This window comes from Candoia aspera, chromosome 4 (genome assembly GCF_035149785.1).
Source record: "Candoia aspera isolate rCanAsp1 chromosome 4, rCanAsp1.hap2, whole genome shotgun sequence".
Lineage (NCBI taxonomy): Eukaryota > Metazoa > Chordata > Lepidosauria > Squamata > Boidae > Candoia > Candoia aspera.
Genome location: NC_086156.1, coordinates 18,547,016 through 18,569,420, shown reverse-complemented (window position 1 = coordinate 18,569,420; position 22,405 = coordinate 18,547,016). Strand labels below are relative to the sequence as shown.

Here is a 22,405-nt window from a genome sequence, read left to right as displayed (position 1 = left end):
TCTGTTAGCTACTTATGTACAGATCTAGGTGACTGCCTAGCATAGCCATGAATAGAGATTTCAGTATCCACATGTGAGAGAAGAGCTCCTTTGGGGTATGCATTTGTAGATTTATTTATCATATTTTTATCACCGCCCATCTCCCTCATACGGGGGACTCTGGGCAGTTCACAATAGATCTACAATGGTCTTCCTTAGCCGGGTGGTTTGGGGCTATAATTTCCAGCCATGTCTGGCAGGGAGCTCTAACTTGGAATCTGAGAATTATAGAAAACAGTATTAAAATTCTGCTCCAATATCAAAATATTTTTGCTTGGTGTGTTAGCATTTAAGAATTCATTTTGCAAAAATCACTTTAAAATATAAGGTCATATCTTAGGATTGGTCCACTTTCCAGGAATTCACAAATTACCACAAATAACTTCTAGAGTCAATAAAAAGCTATTGGAAAAACAAAGTAACCACACAATCACAGCCTTTTGCAATCATACACCCTTTCTGTGATGTGATATTTCATCCAGAGTGTCATAGCTTGCAGCTTGCCCTTGAACTCCTTCTGCACAAACACCATTCTTACTAACTGGCAGTGTAATCCTATCTTTATTTACTCAGAAAGAATCTCCACAGAATCCATGTGCATAGATAGGATTGCATTCCATTGGCTATACTAGAGGGAAAAGCAGGAATTAGAGCTATTCCATCTACTCAGCTGAGCAAACAGCAATTTTGATTTCCTCTTCTCTTTGAGCTGTTTCTGTCCAGCTAGTCCTCATAAGACCTCTGACAACTTCTGGCTACATTACACCTTCTGATTACAGTATCAGCATTGACTTGGCATATCTGAATATTTCCTTCCCTTCCCCTTTTTCTTTTTGTGCTGTCTTACCTCTTCTTGTCTAGTCAGATCGGCAGGGATCCTTTCTTTATTGATCTGTAAGCCGATCAAAAGTATAAATGTTATTCATCATTAAGGGTCTACTAAACTTATATCTATTCTGGGTAACTCCAGAATGCTCTACTACTTCTCTGGACCACATTAGTCCAGCCATTCAGAGGGTGGTCCAGCTGTTTTCTGTAATTTAATCTTCCAAACCGGAAGTAGTTTCTCAGACAAGTTCCCTTCTGGAACAGCAGACTTTGCACACCTCCAGTGTTGTTCTATCTACAAATATTATACATAGGTCAGGAAGGGGGATGAAAATGGGATTCTTATGCATACTGTAAGCAAATTTTAAAAAAGGAACAAGTTATGAGAACCTGCAAAAACCTATATGGATCAAACCACAAGTTTCAGCACCCTACTGTCAATCAGAGACCTTGGAAAGTGTGTAAGCAGGATATAAAAGCAACAACTGTCCTCTACAGAAACAAATATTCTTGGAATCCAATCTAACTTCATTTGAGTTTTTGACCAACATGAAAACTTAGAAAATATGACATTCACAACTACAGCACATAACATCAGTCTGTGTTTAAAAACAGTTAAGGACAGTAACTATAGAGTTAGGAGATGGATAAATAAAAGATGTAAGTCTGCTATACACCCAAATTTGTGCTATGCTATCTACAATGCTAAAAAAATAACCTGGAGCAGAAAAAGCTACACAATTGAAAAATGGGAGGTTAATAACAGTATAACAGTTTGGCAGGTGCCGTGCTGAGGCTGACTGTCTCTAGCTGGCAATCAGGACATGGTGGATTTTGTAGGCAGCTGAGCCAAGCCTGGCAACATACGTTACCTGGAGGCTGGAATCAGAAATTACAGTAGTAGGTAGATGTAAAGCTGATTAGGGTACCCTCGTAACTTGGCGAGTAGTGGAGATCAAGGGCACTGCCAATGGCTGTATAAAATGAAGAGGAGCGGAAGAGGTGTTTGCTGATTTCAACCTGCCCACCAACTCAGGGGCACAAACGCTTTGGAAAGGGATCTTCTTACACATTCCTTGTAGCACAGTTGAGAGGAGAGTGTTGCGGCCATTCACGAAGGCCATTCTGTCGTTAGAAGCTTCTACTGATAATAATCAATAACGTTTAGACCAGCATATTTTATTATTATATTATTATTATTTAATCCATTCGTGTCCAATTCTTGGAGACTGCCTGGACAAGTCCCTGCAGTTTTCTTGGCAAGGTTTTTCAGAAGTGGTTTGCCATTGCCTCTTTCCAAGGTCTGAGAGAAAGTGACTGGCCCAAGGTCACCAAGCTGGCTTTGTGCCTAAGGCAGGACTAGAACTCACGGTCTCCTGGTTTCTAGTCTGGTGCCTTAATTGCTACACCATTCTTTTTAGGTTTCATAACCAAATACATGTACATATTACAGGAGTTTAAGAATAAGTTACATTTTAATGTGGGATTTCCAGGACCTGAATGGTGAAGAAATGAACTGGGTTCAGGTATGGGATTTAATGTTGTAGCTATCTATCTTATGGAAGTGATAATACTGGCAGTAAACTGAAATTTAGTAATTGAACAAAAAGACTTTTCAAGTTGATCATAGGCTCACTGACCATGTAAAGAATTAATGTCATAGAAAAAACCCAGATTAGTTCTACTCACTTAATAAATGTTACTGCATCTATATAATAAAGAGAAACTAGTCATTGGTATTAAAGACCTGTAAGTCTGCAAAAGTTAAGATTCATGTTAATTAGTAGGCTGGAATGGAAATATGAGGATAGTCACCATGCATAGAAGCAACTACTGTAAAGTACACTGGCACCATACTATATTTATCATTTAAGGAATTTGTATATGCTTCATTCAGACTCACATTGTCCTACTTTGGACACATTATGAGAAGACCTAGCACTGTGGAGAAAACTCTAATGCTGGGAAAGGTAGAACGAAAGAGAAGAGGACGACCAGCAGCAAGGTGGATGGACTCAGTGGTGATGAGTGCACCACTGGAAGACCTGAAAGACCAGGTTAGGGACAGATCGTCATGCAGAAAATCTATCCATGTGGTCGCTAGAGTCAACAATGACTTGTTGGCATGTTATCAAAAATACGTTTCATTACCTACACAGTACTAATAGCAACTAATAACTTTAAAAACATTTTAAAATAAACTCTCCTAAAACACTTAAAACCACTAATTAAACCAGATGATACTGAAAGGGCCTGTTCTCCAACATGCTACCCTCACAATCTGCTAGACTATAATCCTCATTAATTCCTAGTCACACAGTCATAGGTCAGGTTGCTGAACACTGTGCTACCTGCAATACAATTTATTTAGATGTCACCAGGTAGGAAAGGTTGGGCTATATTTGGACATTGTGACAATTTCGGGTGTTGCATTCCAGCATATCTACCAAAGTCACCATATAATTCCAGTTATAATTGAAAAGGACCCTGAGGAGTAGTTTTTGAGTATCAGCAGATATTCAAAGTATCTCCATTATCTCACCACAAAACAAGTCCCGTATCACAAGACCTCCTTAATAATAACTGAAAGATCACAGGATAGGCAGGGTTGAGTGAAAAGACGCTGTCTTACTCTTGAATTGTTGCGTTTCTGAAGTGTAGCCTAGGCCCTTTCTGCTTTATGCCTCACAAGGCAGTGGACTGACTTGGATCTATTTTAAGGAACAAGGTTTAAGAGATGCCAGCAGAGGATGTCATCCAATCTTTGGGGAAATTACAGGGTTGCTCCAATTAATGATGCCCCTTTTCCAGAGTTAAATGAAAGGAAATGCTCTGTAGTGTTGTTAGCATACAGGAAAAGGAAGTAAGGTAATAGTTACAGCAGCCTAAGCACATTGCTATGATTCAAAATCTCCCAAATCATGAATTGCCAATAGGAAAACAGCTATTTCTTCAACAGGATGGTGATAGGATACAGGCTGAGCAGCTGGGGCGGTTTAAAAATATATTAAAAACTCTGCACTGAAGGAACTTAAATGTCAAGAAGGGCTGAGTTCCATGGCATGCATGAATAAAATCTTTATTCTTTTGCTGCTCAACATTATGGGAGAAGTAATCCAACACACCTGGAAGGCAGGAGACTGGGATAAGCTAAGCTAACTCTTGCCTCTTGGAATCATAGAGTTGGAAGGGACCTCAGAGGCCATATAGCCCAACTCCCTGCTTGGTGCAGGAGCTAATAAAGCTTTTCAGAGGGCTAGCTATCTAGCGTCAGTATGAAGCCCTCCAGTGAAGAGGAACATGCCAATCATGAGGCAATTTGTTTCACTGGTAGACAATTCTTACCTTGAGAAAGACCATCAAATCTTTCAGATGGACTTTTGAGTCTGTTCGATCGTTAGAAGAGACTGTGCTTTTTAATCATGCTGCTCTGTCTATGTTTTGATAGCTGACTTTTAATCAACTGTCAATTTTTTAAAAAATAGTTTTAACTTTAATGGGTATCTGTTTTTCACCACATTAAAGTTTCCACTTGTGACTGATACCATTGGCATACAAATAATTTTTAAGAAATTGTGACAGAACTTTTCTTCTTTGCTTCTTAGGCAGGAGATGTTTAGCTAGCGTTCAGTAAGAATGAAGAAGTGAAGAACTACTCGGAAGAGGATTAATTCGGTCAGGCATTATCATACAATGAGAAAGAGAGAAAAAAGTCACCACAGCTCACTTTGTAACCCATGAAATAAAATCAGAATCCTAATTTGCATCTAGCTTTTGCTAGTCTCTATTTCTTATATAATTTCCTGCTCTCCAGTCCAGAGATCATAGATGGGGGTTTCTTTTGTTACCTGGCATTTAGATCCAATGTGACCCTCATCCAATTTAAAGGGGAAAAATGCTATTAAAAGGTCTGTGAAATACTGTGTTATCAAATCAAATGCCAATGATCCAGCCATTCAGTTAAGTTGGCAATTATCTGATAGGTAAAAATTTGTGCCTATTTGAAAAACAAGCAGAAACATTAGCAGAATTTTCAAAATGCTCAGGTTTGATCACCTGTAGCAAGTAAGACTTCTTTCTAGAGAGAAAGCAGTTACAGTTGAACTTCAGTTAAGTTAATGAATGGATCTTCGGCCATATCAAGACTCCATGGTTCTTCCCATATCAACCTTACCCCTATTTTTGCAAAATATCCATTCCAGTCATGCTAAAAAATCCTTGTCCCTTCTTGTTTGCCAATAAGCTACCTGAATTTTGCACTACAAAACATTTGTTGCTGGAACAAGAGAACACAGCATCTGTATCATGTAGCAAGCTCCCAACCCACTGGTGGTGCTTCATAGCCATCCAGGCCAATATTTTGGATGCAATGGGCCCTATAAGCTTTCCTAGAAAATAAAAATAATGGGCAGCTGCAGCCCTGTCCTTACCATGAAAGGGTGTCCAACTGCCCAGAGTAAGAACCAACATAAGCAGAGGTAATAGGCAGTAAGCCAGGAGGGAGAACAATGGAAGGGCAGATAGCATTTTGATAAATCAGTGCTTGATGGCTTGTCATGTCCCCTGGCAGCCATTTTGTGAATAGACCACTCCCTAGCAGCTGTTTCATGAGAGTGCCCATATCATTTTCATGTCTCCTCAAGCCAGAATGGTTGGAAACCCCAGTATTAATACAGCAGAAACAGTCATTTCTGTACCCAGCTTTGAAGGAATTAGAATGAGCAATTATGAGAGGCATAATTCACATTTCCCCAACATATTAATAGGGTTCTCTTTGAACAGAAGAAAAAACAAGCAGTCCCTACCAAAAGAGAGAGAAAGAAGATTTATTTGCCAAGGATCCCTTGCCAACATTCATAAAAGAGGGCCAAATCATGTGCTAATTTGACTTCTCATCCCTGGCCGTCCCACTCATTTGAAAACTCATCTTAAATTAGTTCAAACACTGGCTCCAAGGGTTATGGAAATTCATTCCACCAGGCAGGCGCCAATTGGTAATTAATCCATGACCACATAGTGAGAGAGAAGACAACACAAATCACCATTTCAACTGCAGATAGGAAAGCACAGGGAACTGAATGCTTGATCTGAGATGTTTCCGAAAGGGAAAAATAGCCATTACCGAAAGAATTAACAGAGATGCTTAACGGCAGGGGTAAAACAGCTATGCATACATTATTAGGGTCACAATTTCTATATTCCACACACTAAAAAAGCATATATAGCTGGCAAAATGGGATCAGCAAATCTAATAAATGTCCCATTTTCCTTGTTCCAGCGAGTTAAGAGCAGTTCATTTAGACCGATTGTGTTTTCAGGGAATGGTTGGTAATTTCTTTTAGCATCATTCTTTAGCCAGGGAAACGTTCTTATGTCTGAGCAGCTTAACATTTCTTACCCCATTATAGGCTGAAGGTTTTATAAATCAGCATCAGGACATCCAGTGATAATCAAAGTCTCATACAAGAAAGCAACAACAACACGTCTATACAGTACAGCAATTAGTTCACTGGAAACCAAGGCATTGCTTTTTCCCCATGATGCCAAAAGTATCTCCAAAATACAGTGGCTTGAGCCAAAGGTCAAGTTGGCTAGGAATGATGGATGCTACAGTCCAAATTATCTACCTGTATTCAATGATTAAGATATTTTAACATTGAGATCATAAATCTCAGTTTAGGAGCCAAACTACACAATACATTCAATGTGTGATTCACTAAACAAGATACCTGTTTTTAATTCTTTTGAAAAGAACTGGAGGCCACATAGGGAGGGATTTCGTTCTTGCCCTTGGACAAGAGATCAAGAATATGCAACTTCTTTTGCAGCCATAATGATTCTAGTATGGACCAAGACTGCAGTAGGTAAGGAGATATACAAAGGGTGGAGGGGGGCTGGGAGTGGCCTGGATGTTCTATGCTTTTTTCCCTGGTTTGGGTGGGGTGGGGGGCTGTGTATTTTATTATCCTAAAGTATATTAAGCCTTTTTGAAGTATATGCTACATACAGTGCCCAGCATTACATGGAAGAGGGGGCTTTGTGGGCAGCAAAGGAGATTGAACTACTCTACAGCTTTCCAGTTAGTGTATAGCTTATAGCTAAAATGAGAATCAAGCTTCTAAAATCAGCAATGCAGCCGTTTTCAAAAACTTAAACTATTTACTGAACGGCACCAACATGTCCAAATGATCAGCTCTGTGCCATGCACAAGGCCAGTCTTGCTATACATTTGTAGTGTTCAGAAACACTAACTTCTGCTGATGATAACATCACCAAGAAGGAACGTCTGCAAAATAAATTTAACAACAGGATACAGAAAAAGGAAACACGTAAAGTAAATGTATTTGCTGTAATATCCATCTCACCCCGTTCATGGTACGTTAGGTTTTTCAGGGTATGATCACATTTTTCTGAAGTAGTTATGTTCTTGTTCTCATAAATTCTGATGTGTGTCAAAAGATTCAAGCTATACATTTTTCCAAACTCTAAATCACTTAACTAGATATCCTTGAAACTTTGTTTTGATGATTCCCAGTGACACATGGATAAATACAGAGTTGATAACAGAAGCTGAACATGGCATTTTCAAGCTTCAGGTTTAGCTTTAGAGGAGCATGAGAAAAATATTTTTTAAAAATAAGTATGAACCACTATTTTTATATATATATATATATATATATATATATATATATATATATATATTCATTCATATTCTAAGAGCTTATAGTTAGGGGACCATTTTCTTCAAATGTGGTACTTCTTTTTGAAAAAATACCATAAACAGCTTTCAAAAGTATCATATACGAAACAGTGTTTAGAATGAAGGGTGCTCTCACAAGAGCACCACTTGAGTACAATAAATTGGTTACAAAGCTTGCATCTCTTCTCAGAAGGTTTGTGGCAGTCAGGTCAAATCAATATTGCTCTTGACGAATTGCAAATCCAAGAAACTGTTCTGAGAAGGTGCTGTTAATGTTTAGGGCAGTGTTTCTCAACCTTGGCAACTTTAAGAGATGTGGACTTCAACTCCCAGAATTCCCCAGCCAGCTTTTGGGAAAAAGCTGGGAGTTGAAGTCCACATCTTTTAAAGTTGCCAAGGTTGAGAAATACTGGTTTAGAGATTCCCCCCTCACCCTCTGACAACACAGCTGGCCCCTTTTAGCAGAGCCTAGTTTGCCTATGATTTTTAAGGGGTGAGGAGGAGCTTCCTGGGGATAAATATATGGGTACATCTGATTTCATTTAAATGGATTGGCAATTTAATTTTTTGTTTGTTTGTTATCTCACTTACTCTCCAGTCCTTTATTCATAATTTCCCCTGCCATCATATTAACATTTACAAATTTGGAACAACTTACAGAGTCCTTTGGACTCCACCCAAGGCTTTCAGAGAATACTTGAGGACCCAGGTTGTACACCTGGGTGATAAAACAGCAAGCTTTTAAACAGCTCCAATTCTCCTCTTTTTCAGTGATACCAAGTGTATAAACCAACTTTGGTGGAAATGTTCTCTGTGCTTCAATTGAGAAGCTCCCTCCCCTCTTGCCCTTTAACATTGTCTGTGACAAACTAACCTTTTAGCCATGAATGCTGAACATCGAGCAAGAACACCCATCAGAAGCCCACTACTGTTTACAAGACTTGGACATGGTTCTTGGAGACAAACAGTTGGAGAGAGAAAAGAGCACAGCTGCATAAAATGAACAGAAAAACAGCAGGACTCCCTTAAGAAAGAGAAATGGGAAATGGTTAGTAGAGGGATCCTCAGAGGTAGAAAAATCAACCAAGCAAAGAAAACTGCTCTCTGGATTAGGAAGGAAGAGTAAGATATGAAGAACCGAGAAAGAAAGGCTAAACTGAAGAGGACAACTGAATGTTGAGAGACAGAAAGCCAGTGATCCACACGTGCAGAATTAAAGTATTAAAGTCAAATGAATGTTTATTCACAAATTGCTTGTCGCATCAGCTCAGAGATATGTAACTGTAGTGCTACTGGTACAAAAACAGAATCCAAGCAACCGTGAACCAATCCAGATGTGCAAATACTCATTTTATAGGACAGGGATGAATTTGGTGTTCTATTTCTGCATCCCAGTTAGGAAATGGTATGAAACCACAAGGCAAAAAAAAAAAAAAAAGGGTACAAATACCAAAGGAACAAAGGGACAACCAGAAATGCTTCTTGCTTGAAGTGTTCTTTGAGCTCGACTCAAGCCTGCGGGGTCAGAAAGAAATGTGGACAATCTTGGCCACCGATGCTTCAACTTCCTATTCCAGATATCATACATATTCATGACCCAAAGAGAAGGGAGTATCCACTGTAAACAGTGGCAACCATCCAAAGAGCTGTTTAGATTCACTCCTGAGGCCTTGTTCAAGCAGAGGAATTTTTCACTTTTTTTGCTTTCAACAGCTGTGAGACCACATGCCATATCAGAAACTGCTTTTGGAATTCCCCAGTTTCTACACTTGTTTGCTCTACAGCATTATGAGGAGGGGAGGCCACTGCAACTTGGAAAAGAAAAATCAATTTTGGATCAACCCTATCCCCCCAAAGAACCTGGGGTTACCTTTTATTGAATTGCAGCTAGCTGACCTGAAGTTCACTTTAAAACACGTTTAAAGTACAGCTTTAAGTAGGTTTTAATACAGGTCCAATGATTCTAAGTAATTCCAGGAATCTTCCAGGCAGTAAATAAACAAACAGACAAATGACTGGCTCAACTTCTCTTCTATTTCTCCAAGAAAAAGGGGACTCTGAAGCTAGCTGGGATAAAGAATTCATGACACTAGTAAAGTCAGTGCAGGATCTTAAATTACACTTCTTTCCCAAAGATATGTTTTCTTCAGGAAAGAAAAAGAAAAACCTATTAAAATACAGTTTATTATCATTACTGTATCAGTCTATTCATAGACACGCAACAGCATAAGCTTGGGGAAATCCATTGTGAAACCTTTTTTAAAGAAAAAAGAAAAAAAAAGGATGAACTCTAATGGGACTTTTCCATCCTCTCCTTTCCAATGCAACCCCCAATTCTGCTTCAGACTTTTGGAGACTCTTTGGAACAGATATTGAGTGTACAAGGAGAACCGGGAAATTGTTCTTGTTCTGCTGAAGAAAATAATTCATCAGATTTCATCAATAGTGATGCAATCCTGTCTTAATCAAACTTGGGGTCCTCTATTTATATGGGAACAATACCCAGAATTCTCAGCTAGGATAGTCATGGACCATGTTGACTAGGAATTCTGGGAACTCTAGGCCAAATGCAGCTGTAGAGCATTAGACTGGGGAAAACTGCACTAATCAAATCACAATACATTAAATAGGTATTTGCTTCTGTAAATTCATTACTCACCCGATACCTTTTCAGTCTAACAAAGTCAACTTTCATGGAGATGAACCTTTCTGAGTTTCTACTGAGGTTCTTAATATGCTCCACAAGATCAGCACAGAATTTGTAGCCACCTTTAAGTACACAGAGAACCACAATGTCATTGAATCCAACGTCTTGCATGATATCTTTGGCCAAACGTTCTATCCTAAAGCAAGAATTAAAGATAAATGTAAGGTAAGACTTGGGTTTCTCCAGTTCACACATGTGTTTTGGTGCAATGCAACCATATTCAACTTCATACACAGTTACATTTTAAAAACAATTTCATTTTGATTCCTTCTGTAGTGCATAAAAAAGGTTATTTGCAGGACCACCTCTCCTTAAGGATATCTGCCTCTTCCACCAGATTGAATACAGTAGGCACACTCTAGGTCCCTTCCCTTAAATGTTGCCATCTAGTGGGACTAGGAAATGTGGCTTTTCCATGGCAGCCCCTGCCCTGGGGAACACCTGTCCCCTTGAGATCCAGCAGGCCCCACCCTCTTAACCTTCCGGAAAGCTGTAAGGAGAGGGCTGTTCAACCAAGCACTGGGATAGGGTGAAGTCAGAATTGGAAGAATTCTGTTGGCTGCATCAAGGGAGACTGGTTGTGGCACGAGGTTTCTTCGTGTTTGTTTTTATTATTTTTTGCTTTTATATTTTGTATGGTGTTTGGTTTTATAGAACTGTTGTGAGCCACCCAGAGTTGTGGTTCTAAGATGGGTAGCCAGACAAGTCTTTTAAATAAAATAAATAAATAAATAAATAAAGGCGATTCGCTAGTTCCATCAGAAATTGGCTGCAGCTGTGCCTTAGTGATTTTGCATTCAGTGTTACACAGAGGAAACTGAAATCATCAAAACTTTTTCCACCAGACTCAGTAGTGGAATACCGAATGGTGGCATCACTGAAGAAAGGGAACCAATTTTTTTGCTTTTTCAAGGGGGGAGGTTTGGGGGGGTAGCTTTATTGCAAAGAAATACTTTAAAAGATGCTTTAAGCCAAGCAAGGGCTTGTGGGAGCTATTTTCATTCTCATTTGCATGAAAATCAATGCCAAAAACCTGTAGCCACTGAACTCTGGCAATGTAATTCTAGGGGGTATCCAGTATCCTCCAGAACTTGGCTGTCTTGACGACTAAGCAAGACCAGACCTGGTTAGTACTTAAACAGGAGATCATTAGGAAACCTCAAGGGTAGGCCAGGCCAGGAAATTAAAAAGAAAAAAGAAAACATGGACAAATGAATTCTATATCATGCCAAGAAATTGGCATGTCGATCCCTGTGAAGTTACCAGCACAGATCAGCTCAAAAGAGACTTCACTTTAAGCACTAGTTTTCCACTCCTGAACTATATCTATATTTGGATGAGCACCGCCTTCCAAATTCTGATGCAACTGTCTCATTTTGACCCAAGAATATCAGAATTCTTATAGGCATTTTCACAACTCAGAAGCATGTTTCACATATAACCTACTATAAGATTCCTCTGTCACCACGTAGCACATTTTCACAGCTTATTATACCAGATCTTCAAAGTATGTTGATTAGCCAGTGGGGAACCCAGCAATCCTAAGTCACTGCTGTTTTTATGCCTCAGGAGGCACTGAAAGTTACTTAAGAGATGCTCTTTTTCCATCATTTTGCTCTGCACCTTGAGTTACATCTTAGACATTTAGCCTCTAGGCCATTATTAACATTCAAAGTGTCTCATACACTAAGAATTTAAAGTATACTCTGGAGGACAGGTCATCATGGCATACTCCCTAGCCACCAAGAACAAAAGCATATTTTGACAGAATTTATTTAAAACTGTAAATTACTATTTGAAACAGGCAAAGCTCCCAGCATCTCTCACCATCAGCTATGTTGCTAGGGTTGCTGAGTGTTGTGGCCCGCCCGTCTTAAGGCATGAAATATAAAACAGATATTTTCCCACTTAGTCTTCTAAAGACAGCCATCTAGAACTGTGCAGAATGTATAGATTTGAAGATTTATAGTTTAAATTTTCACATCCAAAATATAACATCATTGGATTTCCTTGGATATGTCACAATCAATTGGTTGAAACATGCTAATAAGTCTAAACTAGATTTTGAATTAGTATTGCACCAAACCCAGCTACTGTAGTTTATTCCAATCATGGTTACATCCAACCATGGTTTAGAACAAGTTGTGAACCTAATTCCTCTACTAACTGGCAAAAAAACTTGCTTGGAACAAATGAATATTCAGAAATTGGAACCTCTAGTTTTAAATGGATCTGCAACCCCTGTTTTATAGTAACAATATTTAATGTGACATCTAAATTCACACTCTGGAATTTTAGCCACTCCTCCTTGTCTGGGAAGTTCTGAATGATAGAAATGAGACTTACAAAGAGACTTCTCAAGCTGTCTGATGAAAGAACAAAAAATGAAAATCGACAAGCAACTCAAAACTATGATTAGCTATTGGAGGATTGTACCTACAGAGAATATAAAGCCCAAGTTTTTAAATCCACCAGAGATTTTACCTGTCAACAATGATCCCATGTGGTATGAGCACATAGTCAAGGTCTCCACAGTAATGCTGTGGATATGTAAACAGATCCAAGCTATATCCTGGCCAATCATCTGAAATCTGTAAGCAGATACAAGTTGGTTAAAATGCACACTTTTGTACTGTACTGCAATTTATTAAACTTAGCTAAGAAATAGACTTTTAAATACAAAGAATGGAGCAATATGAAGAATGGGAGATTATCAAAATCTTGATGCTGCCAGCATGTTGGATTTCACCTCCCAGTGAGTTCACTGGCTACAGTTTCTGGGAATCTGTGCAACTATCTTGAGGCACCAGAGGAGAAAAGGTGTATCTAAATGGATTAATCCAAAAATCAAGCAAAGCAAAAAAAATCTGGCTTCAGATTCTAGCAGATCAAGACATAATGATGTAGTTTAGTTTAGTTTTGTGTGTGAATCCAGTTACTGTGGCTTATTAACAAGCTATGTTTAAAAGAAATAATGATTAAATGTAATGGTTGGCAACAACAGTGCCAGTGGACACCAACACATCTATTAAGACCCACTCTCCACTCATAAAATGGCCTCTATCCTCCTCAAACTTTGATTTAAACTAATTTTTTGTAACTGTCAACATTGAACAAGACAGACAAATCTTACACAATTTTGACATTCTTAAATTCTGACGATTCAACAATTTCCAGCAATTTTCCGGGGAAAGATGGTGCCCAGGGCCAGAAAAGGTTGCTGACTCCTGGCTTAGCACAATGCATGAACCAGCCAATGTATTTCATGCAGAAGTCTTCTTGAGATGCCTTGGGCTCATCTCAACACAACACACTGGGATTGCACTGGATATCTTACGCCTTTTTAATATTTTCACAAGAGTACAGAATTCTATTTCTAACCTTCAGGTGTTGGTACGTGCTCTGATCTAAATGTATTTTAAACTAGTACTGGAACATCCAACCTTGGATGAGTTTCCTCTGAACAACTTTCATTAAAGGATGTTGGCAAGAAATATCTCATCATCCATCTGGACAAAAGTTCAAGGTTAGCTTGCCACTTTGTCTGGAATTCCAGGAACGTGGAAAACAATTCACAAAAGCATATGGCATAGTTTCTCATGATTCATGCTTTTCAGAGAGTTGCCTGAGTCAAAACCCAGGCTGGTCATATCTGCAAGGGACTGCAGTATACCAATAGTTCAGCAACAAATCAGTTAATGCAGAAATGTGCCTAGGAATCCAGTCCCCAGCATCCCAAGATCGCATTATCAACATCTTCCAGCAAAAGAGCCAGTATTCTGAAGTTTATATATTTTTTTCAGAGCGGGTTTTTAAATTCTTTTTTTGCAAAATTAAGGATGGGAATGGAAGTGTGAGGCTTCTGGAGGCAAATCATGCCTCCTTCAAGTCAAGCTTGACTTCCATGTCTAGCCTAGAGACCTGGGATTTCCCAGTTATCTCTCATCAAAGTATTAACCAGTTATTAACCAGGTCCAACCCTTGTAGCTTCTTGAATCCTCTCAAGATTGGCTGAAACACTACTGGACTAAAACCGACTTGAAGTCCTACAAATGGTCTGAAATTACATTGTTGACATCTGACCATTTTGGACCATTTTTCAAGGAAGGTTTATGGGTGGAATGTAAGCAGTTTGCTTCCCACAGGCCTCTTCCCACCCTTAAATCCCAATCTAAAAAGGGGGAAATGTTGGCCCTCTTTCTGAGAACTCCTACAACCTTTTACAAGGTTGATTGGCCAACACCAAGTCCCTGATCCTTCAAAATGGCTTACCCTTGTTCTAAGAAAAGCTGGGCTATACTCCCAAAATAAGCACAGTGGTAGCATTCTGAGAACAAGAATACAACAGAAAATACTGCATCTTTATTAAGACAAGCTGGTTGGTAAATTTTATGTGAGACATCCTGACTTAGTCATAACTTTAATTCACTGATTTAATGAGTCTATTCTAAATATGATTAAATCTAGATCCAACTTTACATAATTTTCTTTTATGTCCATAGAATATAAAAACAGGGGTAATATTCCTGTATTTTCTTTTAGGTTTCATTATAAGGGGAACACAGATTCTTGGGAGGTTCATAGTCTACTCTTAAATATATTCAAGAGAAAACTAATGAAAAAGTTTGCTTTAATAATATTCACTGCAGTTACTTGTATAACAGCCAATCGATATAGGTCATTGTTATTTTTTTTAAAAATACACACTTGTGCTCTGGTGTACAAATCCACTTAGATAAGTGATTGTAACAACAGCCATTTATCTATATTTGTGTGAGAAAATTGTCATATGCTGTGAACTGGGGGCAGGTAGCACAGAAAAAGATTAATAGCCCCTAATTTCCCCATCTAAATGATGTTCCCATGACAGCTAGAGGGATTTCTAGCTTGCTTTTGGAGAGATAACCTGTCTCTTTTCCTACTAGGTGATGCTCTCCTTAAAACCAATACATAGCTGTGAAACAGAACATAAGAATTGAAGGCAGCTTCACAAAATTAGAACCACAACACAGATTGTGAAAAGCAAATTCCACTGAGTTCCTGTAAGTGGGGCAAGGATTGGTGCCTGCAAGGATTTCGTGTAAATGAACACAGATTGGCTTTATATACCAAGACAAACTACACTGTGTTTAACCATGGTTTGTTGAATTAACAAGTCATAATTTGCTATTTCTCAGTCTGAATATTGGTGGCAGGAACTGACTGGCAGATGCCTCTTCCTACCACAGGTGTGGGCTAGAAATCTGTCTAAACTGGGATTTTTTTTCCAGGGTCCATATTTTGTGTGGAAGTTTTTCCACTTTAGGCAGGTTTGGTGGTTTCAAAGTTGGATGAACTTGGCTTTTCAGATGATTGTTCTAAAAAATTGGGAAGCAGAGATTTCATGGCTCTCTCTGGTTGTTTCCAATGGTTACGCTAGAGAAGAGAGAAGCAGCTAGGGAAGCTGCAGAAAAATGAGAGAAAATAAGTAGTAGTTGGCCTGAAAAGTGCATCATGCCTAAAATCACTAGTGAGCTTCCACTACAGGTAGTCCTCAACTTACAATCACAATTGGGACTGGAATGTCCATCACTAAGTGAGGTGGTTGTTAAGTGAGTCATGCCTGATTTAATCATTTTTGCCACGGTCATTAAGCAAATCATGTGATTGCTAAGCGAATCTGGCTTCCCCCATTGACTTTGCTTGTTGGAAGCTGACTGGAAAGGTCACAAATGGCGATCACATGACCCCAGAACGCTGCAACTGTCATAAATACATGCCAGTTGCCAGGTGCCTGAATTTTGATCATGTGACCACAGGGACGCTGCGACAGTTGTAAGTGCGAGAACCTGTTGCAAATCACTTTTTTCAGCACTGTCGTAACTTTGAATGGTCACTAAATCGTAAGTCGAGGACTACCTGTACTTGAATCTGGGTCTTCCCTGTCCTACTGTCATTCCCCAAAAATTACTATACAGACTGTTAGGGCCTCAGACATTGGAATGATCATATGGCAATTTTCACCTGAGTAATAGCCATTGACAATTTGTGCAATCTTTCTTCAAAGCCATCACCCCAAATACTTTATTTCTCAAGTGTATATTTTGGGTAAAAAGCTCTTAGATTTAGAGAGGAATTATCATTGCCTGCCTTATATTTTAATGCCAGCAACAACTGCCCTGTATTACCAGGGCTATAATACCGTATGTACAGAATATTCACCCAGAAGCAACTCCTGCTGTGTTCAATGAAGTTTATTTTGAAGTGCACACAGGACTGATCGATAAATCAAATTGATCTGTTCTGCCAACAGGTACTTTAAAATTTCTATCAAAATAGAAGAATTTAATAAAACCTTCGTATAGCATAAGGTTTAAAGTATATACATTTTAGAACAAAAGAATACAAAAGCTTTGCACAGCACAAGAAGTCCTAAGAAGTATACACATCTTAGAAGAGACATTCCTTTTTTGCAAAAGAAAAAAAGATTCTTCTGAGATTAAAAAATGAGAATATTCTCCCCTTTTCTACAACTACTTTTTCCTCACTTGACCTCTTTCATAGTTTAAAAGTCACGTGGGTAATGGTGCAATTTCGTACATACTAACCAGATTAAAAGAAGTACAGTAAAGATGCCTTTGAGTCAAATCTGACTCCTGCTGTCTACATAGACATAACCATGCAGTTTTCTGGGCAGCATTATAAAAGTGTCGTCTTCCAGGAAGCTTTTCAACAGTTAATATCCCTGGTATTCCTTGATATGCTCCCATCCTAGTGCAACCAGGCCCAAGTCTGCATAGTTTCCAGGCCCAGACAAACTACTTGGTAATATGCTCCATTCAGAAGACTGTTTATTTCTGAATAAACACTTATGAAGATTAGCCTGTGATTCATATATTCAGGAGGCAGCCTTATTTATGATTTAAGAAGTCAAAGTATCTTTGAATATTGAAACACCAATGATACCAAAGCTACAATGCCCCTTTTAAACATCTTCTTGTGGACCTCTGAGTCAGATCTCTAAACAGCAGTACAATCTCCCACCCACCTCCTTCTGAAGACAGGACAAGGTTTTATTCAGGTCAGTCAATGTAATGAATTAGTGGGAAAACTAAGAACAGTTCCACCTTTTTTCATAAGTTACACCCGCAAGAGGACAACACTGTGTCACGTGCAACTTCTCCATGTCAAGGGAGAGTCAGTTGGGGGAAGGAAACTGTACAAATAAATCCTCTACCAGAAACGTTGAGATTAAGGTGGTTTAGTGTGATGTATGAATGCAGACCCTGAATGCGTGCCTTTTAAGGGACCGGGGGTGGGGGGGACGTGTCTCTGCTATCCTTATATTCCGAAGCATATTCACTATGGAGGGAAGCCGTGGAAGATTTTCGTATCTGCGAACAGAGGATCGCGTTACACTCTATGAGAAGCAGGATAGAGATCCGTCTGCCCTTCAGTTAAGCTCTACAACACTCCTGGGGATCTAGTCCCAGGCCGCCTATTGCTGCGGGAAAAAGCAAGCCCCGTCGCCCTCCGTGGGTGGGTAGCGAGCAATGCCATCTTAAATCTGCCCCCACACATGGCAAGGAACTTATTCCCAGCGCGTGGCTCCATAGCTCCCTTTCGATTCAACCGCACTTTCGTCCTGGGCGCCCTAGCGATGAAAAATTAAAAAGCGGCGGCGCACGAAGGAGACCCTGATCATCTAATCTACCGATCGAGGCGGGAGAGGGCAGTGGTTGAAGTCCAGAAAGGCGGGGAAGGGGGTCAGGTGAGCGAAACGTGGCCGGGTGGGATTCCCGGGTCCTGAAGGGACCGGGAGGGGGGCCGGGCCGGCGATCGCGCCTGCAACAGCTGCTGCCGGCAGAGCGATCCGGGAGGGGGGGAAGTTTGCATTTACCACGACCCCTCGGCCGCTGCGTCTCGGCGCCTCTGCCGCGCTAGTCTTGCTGCTCAGCCCCGCCATCTTCACGAGGGGCTGGACAAAGCCTTGAGGAGGGAGAGCGGAGGCGAGGAGGAGGAAGCCGGGAGACTGGGGGAGGAAAGCGCGAGCGCTCAGCCCGGCCTCCTTTCTCGCTCCGATCGGATGTGGTGAGCCGTGGGACCGAGGAGGAGGCGGCCACCGCGGCCAAACGAGCCGAGGCGACGAGGAAAGTCCGCGCCGTAATTCTAGTTGCTAGACTCGGCTTCTCCCTCCTCTCGATGCCTGGTCGAGCTCCGTAGCCCAGGCTTGCCTTGCCTCTTCCTCCGTCGGGAGGTGAGGGAGAGGCGGACCCGGCTTCTGGGGAGCGAGGTTTCTTCCCGGCAAAGCCCCGTTTCTAATCACAAGTCTGAGTCGCGATTATATTAGCCGTCCTCCCTCTCCGGAGCTCCCGCCTCACTCTTCTCGCCTTCCCTGAGACGGAGATCGGCTTGTGGAGAGGCGAAGGCGGGCTCGCACAGAAACGCGTAAAGATATAAGCCCCTGGCTTGCAATCGTATAGCGTGCCAAGCCAGAAACAAACCAGTGTGGCTTAGCTCAGGGTGTAAACCTAACCAAAGAGGTCCTAGGCTTCTGGGAGACCTTAGTGAGTGGTTGAATGGATCTTTGACCTGGTTCTTGTAGGCCTGGCCTCACTGAGTTCATTTTCAGTTCAGGACAATGCTAAGTTAGAGTGAGGTTTATTTGGCTTTGACTTAAAGCAAGCCATGGCCTCCCTCAGCTGCCTTACTCCTCTGGTTCAGCCAGCTTTGCCAGTGGTCTAACACAATGTTTCTCAACCTTGGCAACTTTAAGGTATGTGGACTTCAACTCCCAGAATTCCCTAGCCAGCATGCTGGCTGGGGAATTCTGAAAGTTGAAGTTCAGACATCTTACAATTGCCAAGGTTGAGAAACACTGGTCTAACATGACTTCCAAAGTTATTAAATGCTATGAGTCAAGATATGCCAAGCAGAAGAGACAGCATTAAGCCCTGTAAAACTTTAAATCTTCTTAGCATTGTCTTAAGATGAAAAAAAAAAAGATCATCTGATGAGTCCCACTTTTGTTTACTCACTTTTATTCTTTTGCTATAATGGGCAAATGAGCCAGTTCCAATCCCTGGCAGTTCATCTGTATGTAAATATAGATGGAGTGACATTCTTTGGATTCTTGGAATGTATTTTGTCCAACTTCCTGGAGAGAGGGAATTGAATAAGAATGTTTGCCTTGTGTCTGTAGCTCAAATGGTTTTAATTATGACATTTTTTCCTCTGTAATCAGCAATACTGATGACCTTCATGAAAGAATACACATCTGTTTTAAATGGAAAGAGAGATGCCTGCTTGTATCTTGCGTTGATGCTCCATTGTGCGTGAAGTAGAAAAAAGTAGCCTTTTCCATTATAGTGTTTGAGATCAAGTACTACGGGTGTGAGGTCCAGGTTTAATAGTACCATTAATGGTCTGACACACCATAAAAGAAGGTAGCTTCCCAGAGTGAGAAGCAATTGATGACTATGTGCCATCAAGTCAGTGTTGACTCATAGCAACCGCGTAGATATTCTCCAGGTTGATGTTCCCAATCTGGCCCTCACATCTTCCAACAATGCTGCTGTAACTGAGTCAATCCACCTTACTGCTGGTCATCTTCTCTTTCCTAACTCATTTCTCAGTATTATAGATTTTTCAAGAGAACTAGGTCTTCACAAAATGTATCCAAAATATGATCATTTGTTCCTTGAGTGAAAACTCTGGGTTGATTTGCTCCAGGATCCATTGTACTTTGATAGTTTCCTGTTGTGAGCACTAAGCCCTCTGTGTAGAATCATTCAGATTCATTTTTGCTTCAAATTTAGACTTGCCAGAGCTCAAGACTGTGATTGGTATACACATACTAAAAGCCGTAAATGTGGCTAATCTAATTTTAATTTAGATGAGTTTAGCCACTGTGGTTTGTAAACCTTGGTTTATGATTCAGTAGCTTGCATGAAATGGGCCAATGGAAGTTCATTCAACAAAATGCGGTTAAATAAAACATGCCCTAATGCGATGTATGAACCAGGGTATATGACTGGCTTTGTGATGATTAAAGGCCTAGAGCAGCTCTCCTACAGTGAAAATACAGCATTGGGAGCCTTTTTGGGCTAGAAAGGATATCTTGGAATGATAGCATTTATGCAATCAAGCATGGCAAGTGAGATAATTTTTTATTTTTCTCTGCAGCATTGGAACCCAGGGTCATACAATCAAGTTGAATGAGAACTAATAAAAGGAACTTATACTTTGTATAACACAGTTCAGACAGGTTTTTCACATTTTAACTTTTGAAAGAAAAACAGTCTATGGAGTGGGCTGTTCTATAAAATGCATGCCCGGTGTGCAAAAGGTATCGGTGTTGCCACCACCCTCCCCCCTGGTATTGTCACCAAGGGGATAGATACAGCAGAGCATTAATAACCTAGGGTAGTAGCATACGCTTGCCTCCCAGATTCAGCTAAGCACATTTAAGTACCACGGTAAATGACTCATTAGATCAGTTACAGTTCTGGGACAGAAGCAGGGTTGTTACTGGGGGAGCAGTAATCCCAAACCGAAAAATTCATCCTCATGAACGAGAACTAGTACTAACTGGAACTCAAGCAATATTTCAAAAATAATAATCCATAAAACCTTGTACTCTGGAGTAATGTATAATCTCAGAGCAGACTTTGCTAAGTTTCTGAGTGATCCTGCTAATAGCACATGCTTGTCTCAAAGAGGACACCAAATCTGTCATGGTTCGAGGTAGCTTGGCCTTGCAAATGTTCAAGCTACTTCCAAATCAAAAAAATATTTAAGAAAAATGTACCAAGCGTTGACCTGAAAATAGTGTGATGCTTAATGGGGTGAAACATTAAAACATTCTTTGCTGCAATAATAGCATCATTTGATTTGCTGGCTGGTTTTATTGGCTAGATCAAAACATATTTCCAAATATTGCATGAAACTTGGGACTAGAGCAGTGTTTCAGAATCAAACATTCTGCAATTATAAACCAAAGGCCATTATGAAATGAAAAGTCTGACATTTATAAGCCAGGGTTTGTTATAAAATCAAAATTCTGTGCCACTTAAACCGGGATTTGCTATGAAAAATTCTGCTATTTAGTAGACCACACAACCACCAGAATGCTTCTTCTGGTGCTTTGTGGCCATCGTGTGCATTTATTTATTTAACAAATGTATACGGTCACCCAACTCGCACAATGTGAGTCTGGGCAGCTTACAGAATTAAAAACCATAAAGACACAATATCCACCCCCATGATGGCAGCAGACACATTCATATCAACCACTTGATTGGCTCCAATGTGTTTGCTATCTGTTCTCTCTTTCTGCTCACCAATCAGGAGGCCACAGGAGTCTTTCCCTGAGATTATGTTGGGAACAGCTGCTTCAGTCTTTCCTGATATGCACACTGCTACTGTTGCTACTGTGCCACAGATCATAGATATTTTCAGAGACATTTTTCCCTACCAGAGAATCATTGCAGTGAAAACAGGATGTTGCCATAAAACTCTAGATGTGTGTTTACCTTAAACTGTTGAAACAAGACAAATTCATGGAGATGGCTATCACTGTCTACCAATTGTGACAGCTGTATACTGTTACCAGAATCAAAGGTAGCATGCCCTAAATAGTACTGGTACATGGAAAAAGGCTGCTACCCTAACATCACTGCATCTTCACCTACATTCCAGTACATTCCATTTACTACCCTTATTTTCATTGTTTTGTAGGAGGGTTACATCTAGCTTTCATATGAATTGTTGACGATGAACTATATTCATAGTTATATTCATAGTTATAGCTTAGGTCCAAGCTATTGGAATGATTTGTTCTACAGTTGTGATACCATGATCATGAAGATGGTTTTCCCAGGGTAAGGCTCATCTGTTGCACGAAGGGCTTGCTGACCCCTGTGGATTTTCCAGATGTAGGAAACCTGACTACATAATTTGTAGTGGAGGGGAGCGGGTGGGTTCATGCTTTCAAGAAGTGGATATGTGGGTCTCTAGTATGACTACTACAACCTGCAAATTTGACCCAGGCTGCTCATGGCTCCTGTGTGGGGCTGGGGGTGGGATTATGAGCGGGATCCAGGGCTATCTCCCTGTGAGAGGTACAAGTTGTAGTATACTTCCTCCACGGG

The 22,405-nt window shown here is 40.3% G+C and overlaps 1 protein-coding gene across 1 annotated transcript in view; it reads right to left on the bottom strand.

Moving 5' to 3' along the window:
• Positions 1 to 18,272, bottom strand: part of PRTFDC1 (phosphoribosyl transferase domain containing 1) — a 48,610-nt gene extending 30,338 nt beyond the window's left edge. The window contains exons 1-3 of the mRNA XM_063303510.1: positions 18,154 to 18,272; positions 12,759 to 12,865; positions 10,227 to 10,410 (exon numbers count right to left, since the gene is read on the bottom strand). Coding sequence (XP_063159580.1) covers positions 10,227 to 10,410; positions 12,759 to 12,865; positions 18,154 to 18,219 — 357 coding nt within the window. The 5' untranslated portion in view covers positions 18,220 to 18,272. The remainder of the gene's footprint in view (positions 1 to 10,226; positions 10,411 to 12,758; positions 12,866 to 18,153) is intronic.
• Positions 18,273 to 22,405: the final 4,133 nt, after the last annotated feature.